The 22,915-nt window shown below is 34.5% G+C and overlaps 4 protein-coding genes and 1 long non-coding RNA gene across 6 annotated transcripts; 3 read left to right on the plus strand and 2 right to left on the minus strand.

Annotated features, from left to right (window-relative positions):
- Positions 1–204: 204 nt before the first annotated feature.
- On the minus strand, positions 205–2,323 carry LOC109124654 (DNA-directed RNA polymerases II, IV and V subunit 3-like). Its single transcript, XM_010490657.3, has 3 exons — positions 1,711–2,323; positions 1,253–1,490; positions 205–690 (listed from the first exon to the last, which is right to left on the minus strand). The coding sequence occupies exons 1-3, from the start codon at positions 2,157–2,159 to the stop codon at positions 418–420; spliced, it is 960 nt and encodes a 319-aa protein (XP_010488959.1). The 5' UTR covers positions 2,160–2,323; the 3' UTR covers positions 205–417.
- Positions 2,324–5,699: 3,376 nt separating this feature from the next.
- Positions 5,700–7,701, plus strand: LOC104766717 (putative fucosyltransferase 4). 2 transcript variants are annotated; one of them, XM_087502528.1, is made up of 3 exons: positions 5,871–6,085; positions 6,187–6,600; positions 6,909–7,701. In XM_087502528.1, exons 1-3 carry the CDS (start codon positions 5,920–5,922, stop codon positions 6,980–6,982), a joined length of 654 nt encoding a protein of 217 aa, XP_087358654.1. In that variant the 5' UTR covers positions 5,871–5,919; the 3' UTR covers positions 6,983–7,701. The 2 variants fall into 2 exon arrangements, with proteins under 2 accessions (XP_087358653.1, XP_087358654.1); XM_087502527.1 differs by having other exon boundaries at positions 5,700–6,085; positions 6,187–7,701.
- A 3,208-nt stretch (positions 7,702–10,909) lies between these two features.
- LOC147920734 (uncharacterized) lies at positions 10,910–11,430 on the plus strand. Its single transcript, XR_015590467.1, has 2 exons — positions 10,910–11,043; positions 11,140–11,430. It is a non-coding gene; the product is annotated as an uncharacterized LOC147920734 (long non-coding RNA).
- Positions 11,431–14,867: 3,437 nt separating this feature from the next.
- Positions 14,868–16,760, plus strand: LOC104766716 (putative fucosyltransferase 10). The gene is made up of 2 exons (XM_010490652.3): positions 14,868–15,058; positions 15,160–16,760. The coding sequence occupies exons 1-2, from the start codon at positions 14,908–14,910 to the stop codon at positions 16,611–16,613; spliced, it is 1,605 nt and encodes a 534-aa protein (XP_010488954.2). The 5' UTR covers positions 14,868–14,907; the 3' UTR covers positions 16,614–16,760.
- Positions 16,761–17,371: 611 nt separating this feature from the next.
- On the minus strand, positions 17,372–18,432 carry LOC147920735 (uncharacterized). Its single transcript, XM_087501202.1, has 3 exons — positions 17,843–18,432; positions 17,589–17,734; positions 17,372–17,478 (listed from the first exon to the last, which is right to left on the minus strand). The coding sequence occupies exons 1-3, from the start codon at positions 18,430–18,432 to the stop codon at positions 17,372–17,374; spliced, it is 843 nt and encodes a 280-aa protein (XP_087357328.1).
- Positions 18,433–22,915: the final 4,483 nt, after the last annotated feature.

Genomic DNA, 22,915 nt, shown 5'->3' on the forward strand with positions numbered 1-22,915 from the left:
GATTAGACAACTTAAAATTAATTGATTTTGTTTAGATATTTCTTTTTTTTCGGAACGAATGTAAAATTTATAAATTAAACATACTTGAGAATATAAACCAGTTCTTAGTCAATTGGAACACTACCATACAATTTGCTAATGCTCTCCACATTCTATTGAGTTTAATCCTAAAGTCTTAACGTTGATAGTTTCAACCCTATTCAATTTCTTTTTTCGTTACGAGCAAGTCTAACGACTAACAATAACCCAGCTTAACAAGATTCAGGAACAGATCCGAGACAAACAGAAGACTGCCACTTCACACAATGTTGTTATCTAACAAGACAGTGCCGCTACGGTTAATATATTAGTCTGGTCTAGAAGAAACTCAAACCCGAAACAACCGGGTAAAACAAAGAGCTTGAATTAACCACGAGTTCATCCTCCACGCATATGGGCGCCAAGTTCACCAAACTGATCATCTGCTTCTACAGTGTCATCTGAGAGACGCACTGCATCAAGCTTCTGCTTCAGGATGTCTATGGCATTTAGTACCAGCTGTGATGCCTTCACTGCACCTGTGGATTCAACAGTGAATACAAAACTATCATCTTTTGGATGGATCTCAATCAGTCCCGGTTTCCCCATGGCTTCAGCTTTCTTGATCACTTCTTCATCGTAAGTGTAAGCTTCAGGATCAACCACCACAACCTAAGAATCAAAGTACATTAAATACAAATGCAATGATAGCAAAAGCTGACAATAATAGGCTAAGACAGCTATGAAAATTTAAACAAGACATGACAGACAAAATTCCGACGACAAAGTACTTTAACATATAATCATATGTAATGTTCTCTTGAAGTCATATGTAATCTATCTTCTCCTTTCTCTATCCTCTTTCCCTGACCTTCATGCCCATCCACAGTCAATTGGCATTTTATATGAGTGAAAAGACATAAAAAGATGCATCAATTTGTTACAAAAAGTCTAGCACTTATATAGGTTCATTCGGATGACGGAAGTTAATCTCCTAAAAATATCACAACCAATGAGTTAACTTGGTACTAAAGAGCTCAGTAATGCTATCTAACAGAAAGATAACTACAGAGATGACCTAAACGCACAAAACACCTAGAGAAAATTCATACACCCATATCAATATACATATTGCAAATGCATTGTAGCAAACCAAGTAGGAAACAAAATATATGGATGTCTCAAAGCCACAAACTTGCTAAGAAGTCATTCTTTCACAAACATCCAAACTAACCTGTCTGGTGACTGGGTCAATGCCAAGAACTTTCGTTGGGCTGCTCTCAATCAAGTCGATCTTTTCCTCTTCTGTCAAAGTGTCCATCATATCTTCATTGATAATAATGTCAGGCTCATACATAAACGTAACAGTAGCTGCAGGAGACCATTTCGCATGATCTTTCCCGATTCCTTTCCTCGCTATCGCCCTAAGCCTTAACTCTTGTCCCCTGCGCAGTTTCACAATGATAATCCCCCTGAAACCAAAACAAAAACAACCTTCATTAACAAAGAGTAGTAAGCAGAACACACCCACACACAAAAAGATCAAACAGCCAAGAGCAAGAAGAGTCATGCAAAGGTTAAACAATATCAAATTTTGTATAGCATTGTCAGATTCCAATCGATTCATAAGGCAAAAATGGAGAATCTTTTAATCAGCAAAACAAGAACCAATGATGAGAAAAAGGTACATACTTTGACTCGCTTGAATCAGAGACAGCCGAATCGACAGTGAAATCAACAGGAGTAACAGTAGGATCAGCACTGTAGAGATCCCTGCTAGTAACATCTAGGGTTTGGTCAGTAACACACTTAGCACTAAGCCTGAATTCAACAGAGCAAAACTCGCACTGTCCATCTCCATCACAAGCATCACAATCACGAGAGAACCGCATGCTCATAGCACGCTCGCTGGTGAGAGGAATGAGACCTAATCGATGAGCGATGAACTCGTCGTTGAGAACAGAGGAGTTAACCTCGATTTCGACGAGATCAATTGCAACGGTGGGTACTTCGGAGATCATAACGCGACGGAGAGCGTTCGCCATTGAAACGTCGGTTTCACGGAGCTCGAACTTTGCGTAGTCATCTTTAAGCTCACGGATCTTGACCTTTGGGAATCTTTGGTAAGTGGCACCGTCCATTGCTAGAAAAAGCTTGGTGGTTTCTGACGACTCTTGGAGCTTTTTTTAGGGTTTTAGAGAAATGAATTTTTCAATTTCTTCGCCGGAGAAGAAAGCAATTTTGTGTGAGAAAGTGGTGAAGAAATATATATAAAACATGGTTTAACTTGGGCCTAAATGGGCCTGACTTATTATTTTTTATTCGGCCTATTTCGGACTTCTCTTATACTTTTTGGAATGGTTCAACTAGTAGAGTAATACACAATTTTCTTTTTTCATACGTTTTGGCTTTTGTATTTCTCGACGAATAAAATTCGCCCTGGGACATCGGCGAAAACCGGACAAACCGAACTGAGGAACCCGACATTTTCGGTTCTCGGCAATTGGGAGTTATAGAGGAGCAAACCGTTCGGGACAATTATAATCAAAATTCGGATTCGGTTTCGGGTCGGTTCGGTAATCGGAACCGAGAATTGGCATTCATATATATAAGTTTATCTAAACCCTCCTAAGCTCATTTCTCTCTGTTTTTTTCTTCGAGTTCTCCGCCTCCTCTCGTTGGCGACACAGAAAAAAACATCTTCGTTCATCTTCTCCGATCTTTCACTCAAACAAATCTTTTCTTTTCCATCTTCGTTTAAGCTTCATCATCTTGGACATCATCTTCACCATCATCTTCATCATCTCGCCTCTCGCCTTTCTCTGGGATTCAAACCCTAATCCGCAACGTAAGCTTTTCTTCTTCTTCTTTCTCCTAATCGCTTCTTCCTTCGATTATTTGTTATTCTAGATATGTTATTCTAGGTTTACGTTATATTATGGTATCGATTTGGGTCACTTAGGGTTTAGGGTTTTAAAATCAATTTGGGGCTTTCATCATAAACGATTATTCATTTGTTTATTTGTTGTCTTGCGGTATGTTTATGGTCATAGGTTGGTGTATTTGTATCAATTTGGGTCATTTAGGGTTAGGATTTTAAAATCAATATGGGGCTTTCTTCATAAACGATTATACTGTTGTTTATTTGTTGTCCTGCGGTTTGTTTATGGTCATTACTTACGTATTTGTATTAATTTGGGTCATATATTGTGACAACCCGTCCCGCGGACCCCACTAGCCCACCGCTAGCTGCCCCAACAGAGCGTCCGTGGACTCCACTAGCCCACCGCTAGCCGCCCAAACGGACTCCAAGCTGGCCCTGCAGGGCATCGATCCTAACCCATCACTGTGGATATCCAAATCCACCAGTAGGTTATCGGTGCATCAGGCGTTCCTCGAACCCTGGTCCCCACCCTTTAACAACCTTCCCACTAGACAAGCTGTCACCAATTGACCTGGATTTGGATGAATAGTTCCATTTGCCACGGTGAGGGGTTAGGATCGATGCCATGCAGGGCCAGCTTTGGGCCTATGGGGGCAAGCTAGCAATGAGGCTAGTGGAGTCTATGGGACGGGTTGTTACATATATGTTTAGGGTTTATTTTAAAACTTCGATTGTCTCTGAGATTTAGGTGTTTTGTTTGAATGTTTTGAGATTAACAAATACTAATATGTTTTCTTCTTTGTGTATATTGTAGATGTCTGAAGAGCACATCGACATGGAACATCCACCTGAACTTTAAGTGACACAAGCAGAACAAACTCAAGCTGAGAATAAGCGTAAGTCACCAGCCTCTAGAGCTAATAAGCCACCGAAAGCATGATAATATGCTAGCTTATTAGCTTCTGGATCTCTAATGGTTGCTAGATGTAAAACTCGATCAAAAACTAGCTTATCCTCTGTAATGCTCTGTAAGGCAATAACATTTGTCTTCTATTTTGTTGTTTTTGTACTCTGTTTATGTTCATGTTGTATCAGGTGAAAAACAGGTGAATTCGGTATAAATAAACCGAATTCTGCATGTCCACAATTGTTCTCGGAAGATTTTTAAAACTTGATAACCGATCCGAATAACCCGTGTACCGTTTGAACTGAACCGAAATTAATTTCAGTTCTATTCGGCTAAAATTTCTGAAACCCGAATTTTACACCAACCGAACAACCCGACCCGTATAACCTGTTCTTTCCGAACGCCCAGGGCGAAATAAAATTCTAACTAATACGACTATTCTAACTTTAATGTATGGTGGGTTATATAAAAAACAAAAATCATTATCGTATTATATATGAATGGATCAGAATCATTGTCGTCCAGTCACAATAACCATTGTGATATTTGAACATTAAATTCATGGTCACAACTCACAAGACTCATCTTTATTTATGCAAGTTGAACTTTGGCAGAATATATAGAGTAGGCCTGGATAATTCAGGCAGATGATTCCGTTTTGCCTCTAAGATCCTTTTGGATATTTTAGAATTTTGGTTTGGTTCCATTCAGATTTGGGTACGAAAAATATCAAAAAAATTGTTAAATTTGAAGAAAAACAAAATTGGTTAATTTTTGACAAATAAGTTTTTTCATTTTTTTAATTATTTTTGCTATTGTAGTTACTTCGGCGGTACAACAGTTGATATATCTAGATATATAATTGTAATTTTGGATAACTGGATAATATTTAATCTAAAAATAATTAACATTTTTGGATATATATAATTATATTTCAGATTATTCGAGTACATATTCAGTTTATGGTTCGATTTTAGTTTATTGGATATAGAATTTATAATATGTTCAGATATTTCATAGTGTCCAGATCAAATAGTTTGATTCGGTTAGGGTTCGGATCCTCATATCCAAATATTATGTCCAAACAAGATTGAGGATTTCTAAGAGCATCACCGGTGGAGAACGTGTTTAAGATTGCTCAAAGAAAAAAAAATTAATATTTTAATATATGACTAATAAGAAACTGACATGTGTTAAAAAAATACTGAGAAATGTTTCTTTCCTCAGTAACTTCAGCAAAGTTTCTTCTCTTTCTCTTTCCTATTTATATTTTTTAATTAGTTTTTATTAAAAAAATTTGGAGAAAGCAACCACCTGTAATAATGGTCTAAAATACCTTAGATTGAAACTGAGTCAATTCAGTCATGCCATTTTGTATATCCTCATTAACACATGGATCTTTTTTTTTATCAAGCGTGTGACATCGAGATCAATTGCGCGTTTGTGACTTTGAAACTACGTTCATGAACCTATTACATAATATAATAAAAATCCGGACCAAAACTTTATTGTTAGAACCTTAAAAGTTCAGTTTGAACCTTAAGAGTCGACGTCGTATGACTTTTGAAACCATTACATTTACATATGCCCTTTTGGAGGATGTTTCGTGGCCGACTTGTATTTGTTTTTAGAATCTTTTCACCGTTGGTTAATCCAGTTTGGGACGTTGACTATGGTAACGATTAAAAGTCACTTGCGCACATGGTTGTATGTTTTCATTGGGCATGACTCTCAATATGTATGTTGTTAAAAAAGATGTTGCATATTTTTGTTTATTAGTTAAGTCTTCACAACGTGCCTGACAATTCATTTTTTATAACGCTTGTTAATAATTCACTAGAGCTCTTTCAAAGGAAACTTCTTCGTCAATTCTTAAGTACAAAATATCACAATTTCGAACTTAAGACTTTTCCATACACTAAAAAAAAGTAGAGTCACGTTTGGAGTTCGTTGATGATATATGATCACAACTAACAATGACACATTTTTAGAATATTCAAAGTTTTATCTAATGATTCATACGAGTTGTAATCAGCCCTTATATATTAGAGTTGTAAACTTTTTTTGAAACCATCTTCATAATTATTAACCGATCAAAACTAAAGTCAACATGTATCACAAGTTTCAGATCTCCGGCGAAGTTATTAAGGCTTCGGGGTTGAAGACGAAAATTCTGATAACAGTCTTCGTCTTTAGTTGCTTACTAATTCTGTCTGTAATGTTACTATCATTCTCAAACAATTTCAATAATCAACTTCTTGATCCTTCAATCAACGGTAAAGATTTTTAATCCATCTTTTGTCATTCATTTATTAACTCAAATTAAAGAATCCTCCGTTTGACTTTATTTTTTTTCATATTCTTGTAATATATTCAGACGAATTCGAAACATCAGGGGACAAACTGATAGGAGGGCTATTAACCGCTGATTTCGATGAAGGTTCTTGCTTGAGTAGGTACCATAAAACTTTCTGGTATCGCAAGCCTTCTCCATACAAGCCTTCTGAATATTTGGTCCCTAAGCTTAGAAGTTACGAGAAGCTTCACAAACGTTGCGGTCCTGGCACAAAAGCTTACAAGAAAGCAACAAAGAACCTTAGTCACGATAATAAAAACTACGCAAACGAATCAGTTGGTGAATGCAGATACGTTGTTTGGATAGCTGATTACGGGCTTGGAAACAGAATGCTTACTCTTGCTTCTGTCTTCCTTTACGCTCTCTTGACAGATAGAATCATTCTTATTGACAACCGCAAGGATCTTGGTGATCTTTTATGCGAGCCATTTCCAGGTACTTCATGGTTGCTTCCTCTTGACTTTCCATTGATGAAATATACTTATCGCTACAACAAGGAATACTCTCGTTGTTATGGAACTATGTCGGAAAAACGTGCCATCAACTCTACTTCAATCCCGCCGCATCTATACCTCCATATCCTCCATGATTCAAGGGATAGTGATAAGATGTTCTTCTGCCAAAAGGATCAAGATTTGATCAACAAAGTCCCTTGGTTGATTGTTAGAGCCAATGTTTACTTTGTTCCATCTTTATGGTTTAATCCGACTTTCCAAACCGAACTAACTAAGCTGTTTCCGCAGAAAGAAACCGTCTTTCACCATTTGGCTCGGTATCTTTTTCACCCGACAAATCAAGTTTGGAGTATCGTAACTAGGTACTACCATGCTCACTTATCCAAAGCTGAGGAAAGACTCGGGATTCAAATACGAGTTTTTCGGGATCAAGGTGGATACTACCAGAACGTCATGGACCAGATCGTATCTTGCACACAAAGAGAGAAACTTTTGCCTGAACTGCCTACGCAAGAAGAAGCAAAAGTCAATATATCGAACATCCCAAAACGTAAAGCTGTTCTTGTCACATCTTTGTCTCCTGAGTACTCTAAAAAACTAAAAAACATGTTTTCGGAGCGATCAAATTTGACAGGAGAGATTATTAAAGTTTATCAGCCAAGTGGAGAAAGATATCAACAAACGGACTCGAAGATCCACGACCAAAAGGCGCTTGCTGAGATGTATCTTTTGAGCTTAACCGATAACATTGTTACAAGCGCAAGGTCTACATTTGGATATGTTGCTTATAGTCTTGGAGGATTAAAGCCATGGTTACTTTATATGCCAAATGATCGCACAGTTCCTGATCCGCCTTGTGTTCGATCCACGTCGATGGAGCCTTGTTTCCTTACTCCTCCGTCTCATGGATGTGAAGCCGAGTGGGGAACTGACTCGGGAAAAATTGTTCCTTATGTTAGGCATTGTGAGGATATATACGGGCTTAAGGTTTATGATGAATTATAGATATTGTTTATCACATTTTCTTTCATTGGATTATTGAGTTATTAAAACATAGGAGAAATATCATCATTTTTATTTATTTTTTCTTTTATCATGTTACCACATAGAAAGAATTAGTTGTTAAACACGTTTACGAGGTTCGTTTGGTTATTATTTACTTATATATCAGTCAGAATCAATAAGGTTCCGATCTAGCTTAACTCCTCGTGAGGTTTGGAATCCTAAGTTGTGTCCTTCCTTTTGCATGTGTTTCGTTCTTTTGATAGTTTCTTTTCTAGGTTTCGAAGGGATAATTTTTCTTTGTCAATGTAGAAGTTTTGGAACAGTAATAGGGTAAATTTGTTTTTGACATCATTTAAGTTGAAAGGGTCCGACATAACACAAGAGGTAACGCAAATAGCTGGAGTCAAAGTTATTGCACATATTTTCCTATTTTTATATGGGTATACTAAATACTCTTAAGAAAGATGCAACAAACATCTACCTTGATGGCAACAACAGAGATATTATCAGTTAGTTAGCAGCCATACACAACCTCACTTATATGGTTCCTTACCAGTCCGATACCTAGGAGTTTCCCTGCTCATGCATAAGTTAACTGCCTCAGATTATCAACTGTTAATAGACAAGGTTAAAGGTCGCATATCATCTTGGACAAATAGACACTTGTCTTTTTGCTGGTAGACTTCAGCTACTCCACTCAGTTATCAACAGCAAAATAATTTTTTGGGCTTTAATTTTCTTGTTACCTACCAAATGCTTGGAGAAGCTAGAACAATTTGTAATGCATTTTTGTGGAATGGCATTGCTTCTACTGCTCGGGGTGCAAAGGTATCCTGGGAGGTAGTTTGTTCTTCTAAATCTTCAGGGGGCTTAGGCCTTAAGAGGTTGGTAGATTGGAACAAGATTTTCGTACTCAAGCTGATTTGGCTTTTATTTTCACAAGCAGGCTCCCTTTGGGTTTCGTGGGTCTACATGCATCTAAATAAGGATAAGAGTTTCTGGGAAGCTGATTTTACTGCCTCAGGGAGTTGGATATGGAGGCGGCCGACAAAGCTTAGAACTCTGGCAAGACCTTTCGTACATTGTAATGTCGTTTCAGGGAATCAAGCTCTCTTTTGGCATGATAATTGGACCGAACTAGGACCGCTTTCCCATATTGTTGGCGAGTTGGGTCCAAGGGTTACTGGTATTGGTTATCTGGCTTTGGTTAGTGATGCAGCCAATAATGATACTTGGTCAATCCCTAGAGGAAGACATCCTCTAGTACAGCTTCTTAGAGCATGCCTGCATTCTCAACCATTGCCTACTCCTAACATAGGTAATGATACTTTCCAATGGAAGCTTTCTCCAGATCAAGCACAAGGGACATTTTCCTCAATGAGAACATGGAGGTATTTGCACCCATCTGGGCCCCTCTGTTTCCTGGTCCTCCTAAGTCTGGTTTAAAGATGTCATTTATGACTTGGTTAACTGTACAAGATAGGCTCACTACAAGAGATAGCCTTATCCCGGTTGTGACAACCCGTCCCGCGGACCCCACTTACTCCCCGCTAGCTGCCCCAATGGACCGCGGGACGGGTTGTTACAATAAAAATCGATTTTTATGTGACAACCCGTCCCGCGGACCCCATTAGCCCACCTCTAGGTGCCCCAACGGTCCGTCCGTAGACCCCACTAGCCTACCGCTAGCCGCCCAAACGGACTCCAAGCTGGCCCTGCAGGGCATCGACCCTAACCCATCACTGTGGATATCCAAATACACCAGTAGGTTATTGGTGCGCCAGGCGTTCCTCGAACCCTGGTCCTCACCCTTTAACAACCTTCCCACAGGACAAGCTGTCACCAATAACCTACTGGTGGATTTGGATATCCACAGTGATGGGTTAGGATCGATGCCCTGCAGGGCCAGCTTGGAGTCCGTTTGGGCGGCTAGCGGTAGGCTAGTGGGGTCCACGGACGGTCTGTTGGGGCAACTAGCGGTGGGCTAGTGGAGTCCGCGGGACGGGTTGTCACACCGGTGGAGTCTTCTTGTCCCACCTTCATGCCTTCTATGTCAGACAGGTATTAAATCAAGAGACCACTTATTCTTCGTTTGCTCCTACTCCAAGAATCTCTTCCCAAGATTTTTTCGCTCAATTCGTCCCTCAAGCAGACTCAGATTTCAATAGTTTCCTAAATTAGATTAAGAATGCCACCACAAATCGGAGGCTTAATTCAATTTACAAACTAGTTTCACGCTCTGCTCTACACCCTATGGAAAAAACACAATTATCGGCTTCACACATCCTCTTTAGAATATGAGAATCACCTACAAAGGGAAATACAACTGCTGCTCCGGAGAAGACTGTTGTGGCTAGATTGCTCTGAAATGGATAATCCTTCGCCAAATCATCCTCCTCAGGATGCTTACCTCTGCTTATGGTTCACCCACTTTCAAGTTCCTTAAAACTGCTACCTGATCTTATGACTTTGCAATGTTTTTCTATGTACTTTCAACACCTTCCAATATTTGAGCTCTCCTATGTAACGGTATCCCTTTCGAAGATAATAAAATGATATATATATATATATATAAACATCTTTGAGTGCAGATAGAAAAGACAATATTTTTGATTATATTGACAATATTTCTATAAAGAAACCTCTTTACATTTTTTATACTCTTTTCTATCTTTAAACATCTAATCAACAGAGTGAATTTTGTTCCTTATTTAAAAAAAAAAAAATCTATATTTAAATAAAGGATAAACATCTTCAATATTTCTTTAAAATCTGTAATATGATATTTTATTTTTCATTAATTATAATCATAATCACAATTTATTGTATATTAATTTTTTAAATGTAACTCCCATAATGTTTTCCAGAAAACAACAATCATCATTTTAATACACATTAATGTATTAATTACCCTACAATTTATTATTTATTGGAAAGCATATTTTGTAATTAAAACTTATGAGGTATCATTTATCAATATATTATATAATTACCATAACATTTTATTTTTTAAAATAAAAATTAGGAATTTAAGAATAATTTTTTGATATAGATTTCTAAAACCAAAAGGTCAATTACTTTTTTTCTTAAATAATTTTAAGATAATAAAAAATATGATATTTTATTTTTCTTTAATAATAATCATTATCACAATTTATCGTATATTAATTCTTTAAAATGTAACTCCCATGATGTTTCAAAAAATTAATTTGTTTTAATCATATGAATACACTTTAATATATTAAATGCAATACAATTTATGTTTTACGAAAAAGAAGAAAAAACACAAACAAAACCTATAGTATATTTAATCTTAGAAATGTAACCATAACTCTCATGATGTTTGACCAAAAAAAAACTGAAAACCCTCTCATGATACTAATGATACCACAAATTTCTCTATAAATAACAAGAAAAAGTCTTCATCAAACATCATCTTCAACATCTCACATAATTTTCTAAATTTCGTTATATCAATTTTTATTTAAATTTTCCCTTTATGTGATTTTTGTAGGCTTTGAAACAAATAAGTTGAGCCAAATTTTGGAGCATATGTAGAAGCAAACATGTGAAATGTGGTTTTTATTTAGAAAGAGATGAAGAAGGTTTTAGGCACATGACACATTATCACTTTTAGAAGAGACACAAGGTGTGTCAAATCTTTTTTACCTTTCGTTTCTAATTTTTCTTCATGTTTTGGAGTTGGTAAATGTTGTTTAGAATTCCTATTTCGTATATCAGTATTGCAATTTTTTTTTATCCATTTGATAAATTTTTAATATAAAATATTAATTTTAGATCATAATTCATTAGACCTAATAGATTTTTAAATTACAATGAATACCTATATCTTAGTCACAATATCTATGCTACTTATTATTAAATGTATATTAAAATAACTAGATTAGGACCCGTGCTAGAGCACGGGTTGAAATTCTTTTTATTTATATTAGAATTTTAGAATAAAATATCATTTATATGATTATTTTTAAAAGTTTTTTTTGATAAAACATTATGCAATAAAATCATATGCTAAATATAATGGCTTGAAAAAATACATATTTTGTAAGTTTTATATTGTTAATTTTTTAATTTTATGTATGAGAAATGATTATATTTGTTGTTTGTTTTTATTTTAATTTTTAAACATGTTTAGTAAAAGTTTTTTAATATGACCGTGCTTAGATAAGATTTTATTTCCAGTTGCACAATAAGATCTCGGAAATCACAATTAAGTGTGATAAATTACCAAAATTTTATTCCTTTTTACGTCTAAGAATATATTTTTATGCCTAACAGTTATAGATTTTATTTAGAGAATTGTATAAATCATTGGAATATTCTTAAATATATTCATATAGCCCATGAATTGACCAATTAATCTATAACGTTTTTTTATAACCAACCTATATTTAACGTATAACCTATTTTGTAACTAACTATAAAAATTATATAGTCTACAAAAAGAGGTTGTGTACTTCCGTTTTGTTATATAGAGGATTATATACTTGTCAATATATATTAATTTAGAATACTTTATATTTTACTACGTTCATTTTACCCATACATCGCGTGAGACTTTTTCTAATTTCATATAAGATATTTTTAATGATTATTAATGATCATATTGAAAATATTTTTATTATCCGTCATTTGAATTTATATACACCAAATGAATTAAATTATTCAAATCATACATCACAAATTCAATTATACAATAAATACCAAAAATTCTCATGCATCGCGTGGGGAACCTTAATTAATATGAAGATCAATTGCATTGATTTATTAAAGGTTTTCCGAAACATTTTCAAGCTAGTGGAACTGTGGAAGCCCATTTCCTTAGTAATCAAAATTTTAAAAATTTGTAGGACATAGAACATCAAATTTTGAACATTTAAGCATTTGTAAGAGTAATGTCGTTCAAGAGATTTTAAATAAATAACATGCGCTAAAAACGACATGGTTCAAACCAGGGGGAACCATCTCTCCCGAAGAATAGAAACTGGTTAGATGTAAGATAAAAAAAGTGAGATAGTATGATGTTAGTATATAAATATAAGATATGATATATATTATTTTGGGTGTACATTGATCTTGGTTGTTGAGATACAAAGTGCATCTACAACTTTCAGCCTACAACATCCAATGGTTTCAACATCCTGTTTACAAAATGATTCTATTTACAAAATACTAGCTTAAATCTAGTACATGCTTTGTTGATTATTCATTAGATGGATTATATGTTAGAGATGATTCCACCCGGTTTGAATACATATGTTTTAGGGTCCTGTTTAAGAGAATATTTTCTTTTCAAATATTGACCTCTATACATGTTTTTTTTTTTTTTTTTCTAAATGTTCACAAATCATGGTCCATAACACCCCATTTGATATATATTTCTCTAGTGCGTCAACTTAAATAATTATTAGATGCAGGGGCAACCATCAATGATTGAATTTTTGTCAAAATTATGACTTATTTAGAGAGAAAAAATATATCGCCACCAAATCAATGAAGATTATTTTTCTATATCCTCTTTTTGTAATATTATAATATATGATGTTTTAGAAAAGTTATTTTATTTCATAATATAGAATGTTCTGTTTAATATTTTTAAATAATCATTTCTTAATCTGCATGTTTTTACATAAAACATCCTACTATATTAATTGAAAAGTACAAATATGAAACTAACATTAAAATGTGTAAAAAATTACATTCAATTGCCATTAGAAAAACTTAATTAAGATTAATTAATTAATTAAATAAATATAATTTATTAAAAACGAAAATTGGGGACACATAAAACAAAATAAGTTGTAGAAAAGTAAAAAAAAAATCTATTAGAATCAAAATTAATTCGTACTTAAAAAAAAATAACAGCTAAGATTTTAAAAATCTAATCAAATAAAATCTATATAACTACAAGTTTTATCAAAAAAACTTTTCCAGGTTAACGGCTTAGATTTTAAAAATAAAATATATAACAGTTCAGGTTAACGGCTTAGATTTTAAAAACCAATAAATAAAAAATAAAAGATATAGATATAGTATCTCATATATTTAAAAAAATATATATTTTTAGCCACCATCTTTAGGAAAATAAAACTAAATTGAGATTTGAATATATTTCATGCTTGAAGGTGCTTATTACAAACAAGAAAGGAAGCCACAGAAAAGAACAATGAATATTTTTTTCAAAGAGGTTTTTCGGAACGTTCACTAACTATATTTAGTTGCTCTTTTTACATGTTAGTTATATCTTTTTACTTACTTCACAACTACAGCAAGGATTGCGTTTAATTGACAAAAGTTTAAACAATTTTATTCATTACATGCAAATGTTTTATTGAAAGGTTTTTAATCAACATTTTTAAAATACAAAAATTTTAATATAAGCAAACCAAATTTTTAATCATAAACCTTTATAAATAAAGTAATAACAAAATAAATTATTAAAAATATTCATCAAACAAAAAGTTCAGACCGCGGTTTTCTGCGGGTTAGTACCTAATCATATATTAAAACAGAGGGAATATAAAAATATAATTATTACCTATGAACACGTATGAATTGCGCGCTTTTATGTTCGTAAGTAGTCTTTTATGTTAGTCGTCTCTATCACTTGCGACTTCGATGCTACTTTCATGTACACATTTAGTGAACCTATTATATATAAATCAAGACCCGCACCATAGTTTTGTTAGATCTTTTGAAGTTCATATGCCATTTCTGATTGTCTCAAGACTTATGTGCAATTGTTTTGTAATTTTTTTGACCGTTGGTTAATTAAATTTAGGACTTTGATTATGGTAAATCGTTTAAGCAATAAACATGAATTTTATATATTCATTCTTCAGTATATATTTTTACATTTTCACTATATAAATTCAAGTTTGCACAATGTACCAGACAATCCCTAGTTGTTTATATTCCAAGATTTCGACATTGTAACTCCCGTTAATAATTCACAACAGCTCTTTCATTAGCAATTTATTCTTTAACTATCAAATACATAAATACAAAATCACAATTTGGAATCTAGACATTTTTACAATAAAAAATTGTAGAATCACGTTCAAAGTTCGTTGATAGTCACAACTTAACAATGACACATTGATTGATCAAAAGAAAAAAAAAAACAATGACACATTAAAATATTGTCTTATTTAATTGATCTCTATGATTGGCAATAGATGTTGTAATCAAGCTACTACATAAGAGTTGTAAACTCTTTTTGCATCATCTCATAATTACAGCCGATCAAACTAAAGCCAACATGTATCACAAAGTTAAGATCTACGGCAAAGTTTTCAAGGCATTGAGGTTGAAGACGAAAGTTCTGATATTAGTAGTCTTTAGTTGCTTACTAATTATACTACCATTCTCAAAGAACTTCAACAACCAACTTCTTGATGCTACAACCAACGGTAAGAAATAAAATCATCCATCGTTTGTTTGTTTGTTTTTTTTTTTTTTTCTGACTTAAAAGTCATCATTCTGACTCTATATATCCATTTTCTTCTAATAGATGCAAAGGAATCTGAAACACCGAGGGATACACTGATAGGAGGGCTTTTAACAGCGAATTTCGATGAAGGTTCGTGCTTGAGTAGGTATCAGAAAACTTCCTTGTACCGCAAGCCTTCCCCATACAAGCCTTCTGAATATCTGGTCTCTAAGCTTAGAAGCTATGAGATGCTTCACAGACGTTGCGGTCCAGACACAAAAGCATACAAAGACGCAACAGAGAGTCTTAGTCGTGATGAGAACTATGCAAGCAAAGAAAATGGTGAATGTAGATACATTGTATGGGTCGCAGGTTACGGGCTTGGAAACAGAATACTTACTCTTGCTTCTGTGTTCCTCTACGCTCTCTTGACAGAGAGAATCATTCTTGTTGACAACCGCAAGGATGTTAGTGATCTCTTATGCGAGCCATTCCCAGGTACTTCATGGTTGCTTCCTCTTGACTTCAATTTGATGCAATATCCTTATGTTTATGGCTACAACAAGGAATACCCTCGTTGTTACGGAACAATGGTGAACAATCATTCCATCAACTCGAGTTCAATCCCGGCACATTTATATTTGCATATACTCCATGATTCAAGAGAGAGTGATAAGATGTTCTTCTGCCAAAAGGATCAAGATTTGATCAACAAAGTCCCTTGGTTGATTGTTCAAGCCAATGTTTACTTTGTTCCATCTTTATGGTTTAATCCAACTTTCCAAACCGAACTAGTTAAGCTGTTCCCACAGAAAGAATCCGTCTTTCACCATTTGGCTCGGTATCTTTTTCACCCGACAAATCAAGTTTGGGATACGGTCACTACGTACTACAATGATCATTTATCCAAAGCAGACGAGCGACTTGGGATTCAAATACGGGTTTTCGGAGACCCTGCTGGATATTTCAAACACGTCATGGACCAGATCGTAGCATGTACGCAAAGAGAGAAACTGTTGCCTGAACTGGATACACAAGAAGAATCAAAAGTCAATATATCAAAAACCCCGAAACTTAAAGCTGTCCTTGTCACATCTCTCTATCCAGAGTACTCTGAAAACTTAACGAAAATGTATTGGAAGCAACCAAGTTCGACAGGAGAGATCGTTGAAGTGTATCAGCCAAGTGGAGAAAGAGTTCAGCAAACAGACACGAAGATCCACGACCAAAAGGCGCTTGCTGAGATGTATCTTTTGAGCTCAACCGATAACATTGTCACAAGCGCAAGGTCTACGTTTGGATATGTTTCTTATAGTCTTGGAGGATTAAAGCCATGGTTACTTTACCAGCCAACAAATTTCACAACTCCTGATCCGCCGTGTCTTCGATCTACATCGATGGAGCCATGTTTCCTTACTCCCCCGTCTCATGGATGTGAAGCCGACTGGAGAACTAACTCGGGGATGATTCTTCCTTTTGTTAGGCATTGTGAGGATATTATGTATGGAGGGCTTAAGCTACATGATGATTTTTAGTTCTTTTTTATCACACATCTGATTTTATTGGATTAATGAGTTTATAATCAAAGGAGAAAAGCTATATTTCTTTACTGTTACAATTGTATCCTCTGTATTACAAGCTTTGTATGGTTTATATATATAAATAGTAAGTAGCAATTCACATTTACTTATTTCACATAGAGTAGCCTTTAACTCTTGGCGAGGAAAGTACAGAGTACACAAACACAACTAGCTTTGAGTACATATTTGTTAAAAAATAAATACTGTACGCTCGTTCTTTCACACTTTAAACTGAGTCAACAATTAACCACACCGAGATAGAGTGATAGCTGCTTTATTAGTTTAGAAAAAATTCTAAGCGATTTTCTACTTTTGTTATTAAACATTTGGCTATTTTAAAATATAAATTGTGGGCTTCGTTTAAGGTGGTATTTTTACTTAATAATATGAATATTCAATTCTATTTTGGGAGAAAAATCTGTTTTTTTCTTTGTCATCATAAAAAAAGAAAAAAGAATCTCTTATAAGTGTAAGCACTTCCCACATCTAAGAATGCACATCAAACACAATAATAATGGGTTTTTTTTTTTTTTTTTACGAATGTTAAATTATATTCACAAAAAAAACAGTGGTCCAATGGAGTTTTACAACTTAAAGCAACATTTTAAACCAACATTTTAAACCAGTAAAACAACATTAAGAGCCTGAACTGGATGAAAGAGGATGATTTTGAAACCAAAGCTGAAAACCACCCTCATAGCCGGAGGAGTTTGTCAGCGTGACCTATCTATTGCGAACATTCTTGGCGATGAAACTGTAAAGAGTGGAGGACGGAGTTGGAGCTTCGCCGTGTCTTCGAGCATTTCGTTCTCGCCAAAGGCTGTGAATAGCAGACTGAAAGACATACCGCAGGATAAAGAGGTGAAGTCGTGGAGTAGAAGTATCAAGAAGCAGAGAGGCCAAAGTTGCCCAGGAAGTGGTGAACCGAACCCCCAGCAAACTCTGAACCAGAGAACACCACACGTTTGAGGAGTAAGAGCAGGAGAAAAAAAGGTGTTCTCTTGTTTCCCCATGTCCCTGACAGAGGACACAAGCTCCAGTCGTAGCAGCGTTCCACTGAATCACCAGTAGAGAGCCTATTATGGAAAGCAAGCCAGGTGATAAAGTAGAATTTAGGTGTTGAGTGGGTAAACCAAACTCCTGCAGACCAGTCACAGGGCGAGTTTGGTTGCCTTATCAAGCACCAGGTATCATATGAGAAGAAGTTATTCTTGAAAGTACTGTTCTTCTGTTTCCAGAGTGAACGATCACTACCTTGGTGTTGCACTGATTGACGGATAGATTCGAGCACATCCTCTATCTGATTCAGGATGTCAACACAGTGCCTACGTCTCCGATGCGAAAGTGCCTCTGCCACAGTACTCTGCTGTGGGATCCCCATATCAATACTACCCCGGTTCCCAAGTTGAGCAAACAGCTGACCAAGTGGGCTCCAAACATCAAACCAGAAAGATGTTTCAGTGCTTGTTGTTATCTCCTTTCTATGTAAAGTCGCAGCAAGATCACGATACTTCAGAATCTTCCGCCACATCCATGAGCCACCAACACTCCTCTCATTGACTGACCAGAAGGAACCAGTTCGGATCAAGTTCCGTCGAACCCAGCTGACCCAAAGGGAGTTACTTGCAGACACAAGACGCCAAATAAGCTTCAAAATGCATACTGTATTCGTATCCTGCAGATGACGAAGCCCCAAGCCTCCCTCATGCTTTGGTTTACACACATCAAGCCAAGGGATTTTGGCCTTTTTGAGTTTAGGTCCGGACCTGACCATAAGAAAGCCGAGAAAAGGCTATCGATCTCCTGCAGGCACCTTTTCGGCAAACGAAAAGCAGAGAGCCAGAAGTTGGTTAAACTAGAGAGCACTGATTTTTAGTTCTTCCTTTTCTCGTTATTCTATCAATCACCCCTTTGGCTTCATCTTTTTCTCTGAATGACAAAGTCACAAACGCATTGATTAACTAACTCTGTTCGAAACCGACAATTTACAAGAACTTTTTTGTGTCTCTTGGCTAACCTCTGACCCAAAAACTTTCACCCTTGACCTGCAAAGTCTTTTCAATATGGTCTATGAAAAGACGGAATTATTGGGATCTAAGAAGCTAGAGATGATTAGAGGCTTGGAAACAACCTCAACTGATCCGAAGCTCAAGATCCCATATGGGTCTTGCGTGAAAGAATATGAAATATCAACTAAAGCAATCACGGAAGCTAAGGGTTTGTGAGCTCCAAGGCATACTCGTTGGCATCTAAGGCGGCTTTTAATGCCTTCAATAGTATATCTATGTGTGAAGCTCTGCTTGAAGGGCTGGAAATGCCAGCTTATATTTCTTCCCGCAGTTTGATGTTTGAAAGAATGTGCTACACTTTTTTTTTTAATTTAATGTTAAATTATATTCAAAATTAAATTATATTCAAAAGAAAAATAAACGTTTTACAAAGTTTGTGTGGGAAAAAACTTTAGAAAAATCTCATTCAATAAAATGTGATTGCAAATCAGACTTGAATGGTAGTGTCTTTGCCTCCGTTGATTGTACTGAGATGGTTGCGTATAATCTTATCAATTAGCTTGATCAGTTGGTCCGTCGTCGAAGGGGATTCACCATGCCTTCTCCCATTTCTTTCTCTCCAAATTGAGTAGATGGTGGTTTGAAGAGCATATCCCAGAATTAATTTGTGCGTGTTATCAAGAACATTACCAGCAAGAAGAGTGAAGACATCTTTCCAGTGGTTAGTCTGCTTGTCCATGAGAAGCTTTTTGATTAACCCTTCTCACACCAACTGTGAATAAGAATTAAGAACACTGAAAAAGAGATGCTCTCTTGTCTCCAGCGGGTGACTGCAGAGATGCAGTTTGTGTTAGCTTGTGGATTCCATAGCTGCATTTTTTCGCCTGTCGCGACTCTGTTTTTTATAACCAACCAGGTGAGGAAAGCGTATTTTGGAGTTGCGTGAAAAAACCAGATCGCTTTGTAGTCAACCATTGGTGGTCGAACGACATGGATATGGTTCATGTATCCTTGGTTGAGAATGCGCTACACTAACATGACGTTCCCCGATCTTTTCAGTTGATTCTCTATGCTTTCATTTCAACTTTACAAGTAAGATGGGAAATCTATTAATTGTCATTAATTTTTGGTGTGGTTACTTAAAAAATAGTAATTAATAAATCCATAGTCAAATTTACTTTCTCTTGCAACTTCCTCATGAATGGATCGGATATGTTTGCAAATTTTATATTTATGACGATTACTTTTATAAGATTCTTTAGTAACGGATTTTATGACAATTATCCGTGGAATCTGAGAATCTCTAAAAACTTTTATATCAGTACTCAATCCCATGAAGGAACTATACCGAATACATATATAGTAACCTAAATAATAAAATTCAGAGTGTAGCTAGAAGAATAATTATATAATATCTCGTTACATATTAAGATGAGAAACACTTTTAAATTAATTGTCCAATCTTTACTAGACTAATTTATAATTACATACTTTCCTCAGTGTTACTTATACATATTTCACTTAGAACCCCGCGATATTGCCGGAAAGTATTTAAAAAAAAAAAAAAAATTTTAAATATAAAATTATACATCAAAAAATCATTTAAATGTAATAGTATTGTAATATCCGTGAACCAAATAGTGAAGTTTGGGGACGGATGTCGATCGACACCAGGGGTGTGTCAATTGACACCAGCGTTTTCTGGTTTGACCAGATTATTTTAATTCGCGATTTTGGGATGGTTTGGTTTAATTGGTTTGTCTAAACCGAATATATAAGTGAAGAAGAGACAAATTGAGGGTTAGAGAGTGTTTTTGTCGCCGTTAGAGAGAAGAGAAAGAGAGAAAAAGGAGAGAAAGCGTTTGAGAGTGTTTTGAGAGATTTTGGGATTGTTCTTGGTGTTTTCGGTGAGATCTGAGGCTGTGGAAGGGAGTAATGTTGCTGGAACGAAGGAGAAGCTTCTTGAGGTGTTGTTTCCACCGTTTCTCAATCAAATCTTCCTGCAAAAGAGTGCTTGACTATGGCTGATCTAAGCCTGAGATCTCTTTTGTTTTGGCTGTTCTTTGTTGTTTGTGGTGTTTTGCTTGCGTGGTTTGGTTGGTTTCATGTTTCCTTAGGTTCCTGAAGCGTTTGGGAGAGTTTGGGATGAATTGGAGGCGATTTGGAAATGGAGATTCGATTATCGGCGTGTCGATCGACACCATATTGGGCTAGTGTCGATCGACACCAACTTGTCTGTTGCGTGGTTTCCTGGTTTGTTGTGTTTGTTTGTTGTTTGTTAAACATTGGAATCTCAGTTGCTTGTGTGTATAGCCCAGTAGATGGGAGGATTGCCTCACTAAGTATTTATGATAATAATTACGCATCTCAATTGTTGTTTGTGGTGTGAAGGTATGTGACGTGGAATCATGGCGATGAGGAGGAGGATGATCTAGGGTCTTGTTTGTGTGTTGTTGGATATATTTTTTATGTTGGAAACTTGGTTAGAGTTATGTTAGGTTGTTGGATAGAATGGTTAGCAATGTCGTTGTAGTAATGATATATTGGTTTTGTTCTATTGGTTTGTTTTCCGCTGTGCTTATTGGTTATTGCTGGTTTAATGATGGTTGGTTGTTTGATGGTTTAATTAAGTATTATGGGATGCTTAATTATGATTATATTATTATTATTAAAAAAACGGGTCGGGTTGTTTCAAGTATAGTTTGAATACATAAACATTAAACATAAAATATTATGTTGAATAGACGCAACTTTAAAAAAAATATTGTTTAAAATATTATAAATATATATAAGATATTTTATGAAGAGTTATGCTAAAGTGATCCTAACTGAGAATATTGAACTAATGGTTGTAATGAGTAATTGTAATTTTCTATTAAATAATTATAATTACAAATGTATTTAACAATGAGTGAAACTGTATCAAAGAAAAATTAAAATTAAAATACACAATTTTTAAAAACAAAATACTATTTTCTATTAAATAATTTAGAATATTAAAATAGTTTTTAACAAAAACTTACTATAAATAGACTCAACTGTAAATTCTAAAGTAAGTTTTATTAAATTTCTATATTGCTATAATCATTTCTAAAATTTCAGTTAGATTATAGAATAACGCTGAATATTAGATATTAATATTTAAATTATTTAGATTCAACATAAAACAGAAAATCTGCTTCCACGAGCAATGATTTGTTAGTTATTAATGAAGAGACAAATATATAGAAAGTTCAAAAGACTTACTATTTAAATAGACACACCTATTACAATGAAAAGTTGTGATGAGAAAATATGAATAAAAGATAATGAAAAGACACAATTGTACAATGAACAGATACAACTGTTTGAGTTTATTAAAAAAAAAACAAATAAAAACAAATTTTCACAAAAAAATACTACAAAAAGTCGTAACTGTTGTTAACACTTATTCAGTTTTTAAAATAAAAAAAAAATTATTTTACGATTAATTGACGCAACTATAAATTCTATATTAAGTTTTATTAATTTTTTATATTGCTATAATCATTTCTAAAATTTTAGTTAGATATAATGTTGAATATTAGATATTAATATTCATTTATTAAGATTCAATATAAAATAATAAATTTGTTTCAACGAACTTGTTAGTTATTGATAAAGAGACAAATATAAAGAGAGTTCAAAAGAATTGACTATTTAAATAGACACATGTCAATGGCGTCACACACCTATTATAACAAAAAGTTATGATAAAAAAATATAAATAAAATATAGTAAAAAAACATAACTCTACAATGAACAGATACAACCATTTAAATTTTACTAAAAGGTATTACGAAAAATCGCAACTGCCTGCACTTGATTATACCTACTAATCTATATAGACTACTTTTAAATAGAAGACATCTTTATTACCATATTAAAAATTCAAATTCAAAAAACTCACTATTTAATCCATCTAACTGTTGGAAAAAAAACTCTAGGTATTTTCATTAAATTATTATATTTAAAATTAAATAAAAGTTGTAAATTAGATTCATCATTCCAAAAATATTTTGTTAAATCAAGAATTGGAAGAATTCTTTACTTTTAAAAATGAATCCTAGAGAATAATTTAGAAAGTTATATAAACTGTTGAGATTGAGACTTTATATTATTTTCTATCATGGCAAAAAAATGAAAACAGTTCAAATATGCAAATATATATACAGATTTCAAAAAATATGAATATTCGAATAAACACAACTCTATAATGAACAGTCAAAA

Source organism: Camelina sativa, chromosome 19 (genome assembly GCF_030686135.1).
Source record: "Camelina sativa cultivar CO46 ecotype springtype chromosome 19, ASM3068613v1".
Taxonomy (NCBI): domain Eukaryota; kingdom Viridiplantae; phylum Streptophyta; class Magnoliopsida; order Brassicales; family Brassicaceae; genus Camelina; species Camelina sativa.

What these genes read in the sequence shown, in the direction of transcription:
- LOC104766717 (XM_087502527.1), top strand. Translation starts at nt 5,920, where the DNA reads ATGTATCACAAGTTTCAGATCTCCGGCGAAGTTATTAAGGCTTCGGGG. An exon ending in TCTTGATCCTTCAATCAACG is followed by an intron (nt 6,086 to 6,186) that starts GTAAAGATTTTT and finishes TAATATATTCAG; the next exon opens with ACGAATTCGAAACATCAGGG.
- LOC147920735 (XM_087501202.1), bottom strand. Translation starts at nt 18,432, where the DNA reads ATGGTCAGGTCCGGACCTAAACTCAAAAAGGCCAAAATCCCTTGGCTT. An exon ending in TTCTTCTCATATGATACCTG is followed by an intron (nt 17,735 to 17,842) that starts GTGCTTGATAAG and finishes TTTCCATAATAG; the next exon opens with GCTCTCTACTGGTGATTCAG. An exon ending in TGGTTCAGAGTTTGCTGGGG is followed by an intron (nt 17,479 to 17,588) that starts GTTCGGTTCACC and finishes TGCTATTCACAG; the next exon opens with CCTTTGGCGAGAACGAAATG.
- LOC104766716 (XM_010490652.3), top strand. Translation starts at nt 14,908, where the DNA reads ATGTATCACAAAGTTAAGATCTACGGCAAAGTTTTCAAGGCATTGAGG. An exon ending in TCTTGATGCTACAACCAACG is followed by an intron (nt 15,059 to 15,159) that starts GTAAGAAATAAA and finishes TTCTTCTAATAG; the next exon opens with ATGCAAAGGAATCTGAAACA.
- LOC109124654 (XM_010490657.3), bottom strand. Translation starts at nt 2,159, where the DNA reads ATGGACGGTGCCACTTACCAAAGATTCCCAAAGGTCAAGATCCGTGAG. An exon ending in TCTGATTCAAGCGAGTCAAA is followed by an intron (nt 1,491 to 1,710) that starts GTATGTACCTTT and finishes TTTTGGTTTCAG; the next exon opens with GGGGATTATCATTGTGAAAC. An exon ending in TTGACCCAGTCACCAGACAG is followed by an intron (nt 691 to 1,252) that starts GTTAGTTTGGAT and finishes TTTGATTCTTAG; the next exon opens with GTTGTGGTGGTTGATCCTGA.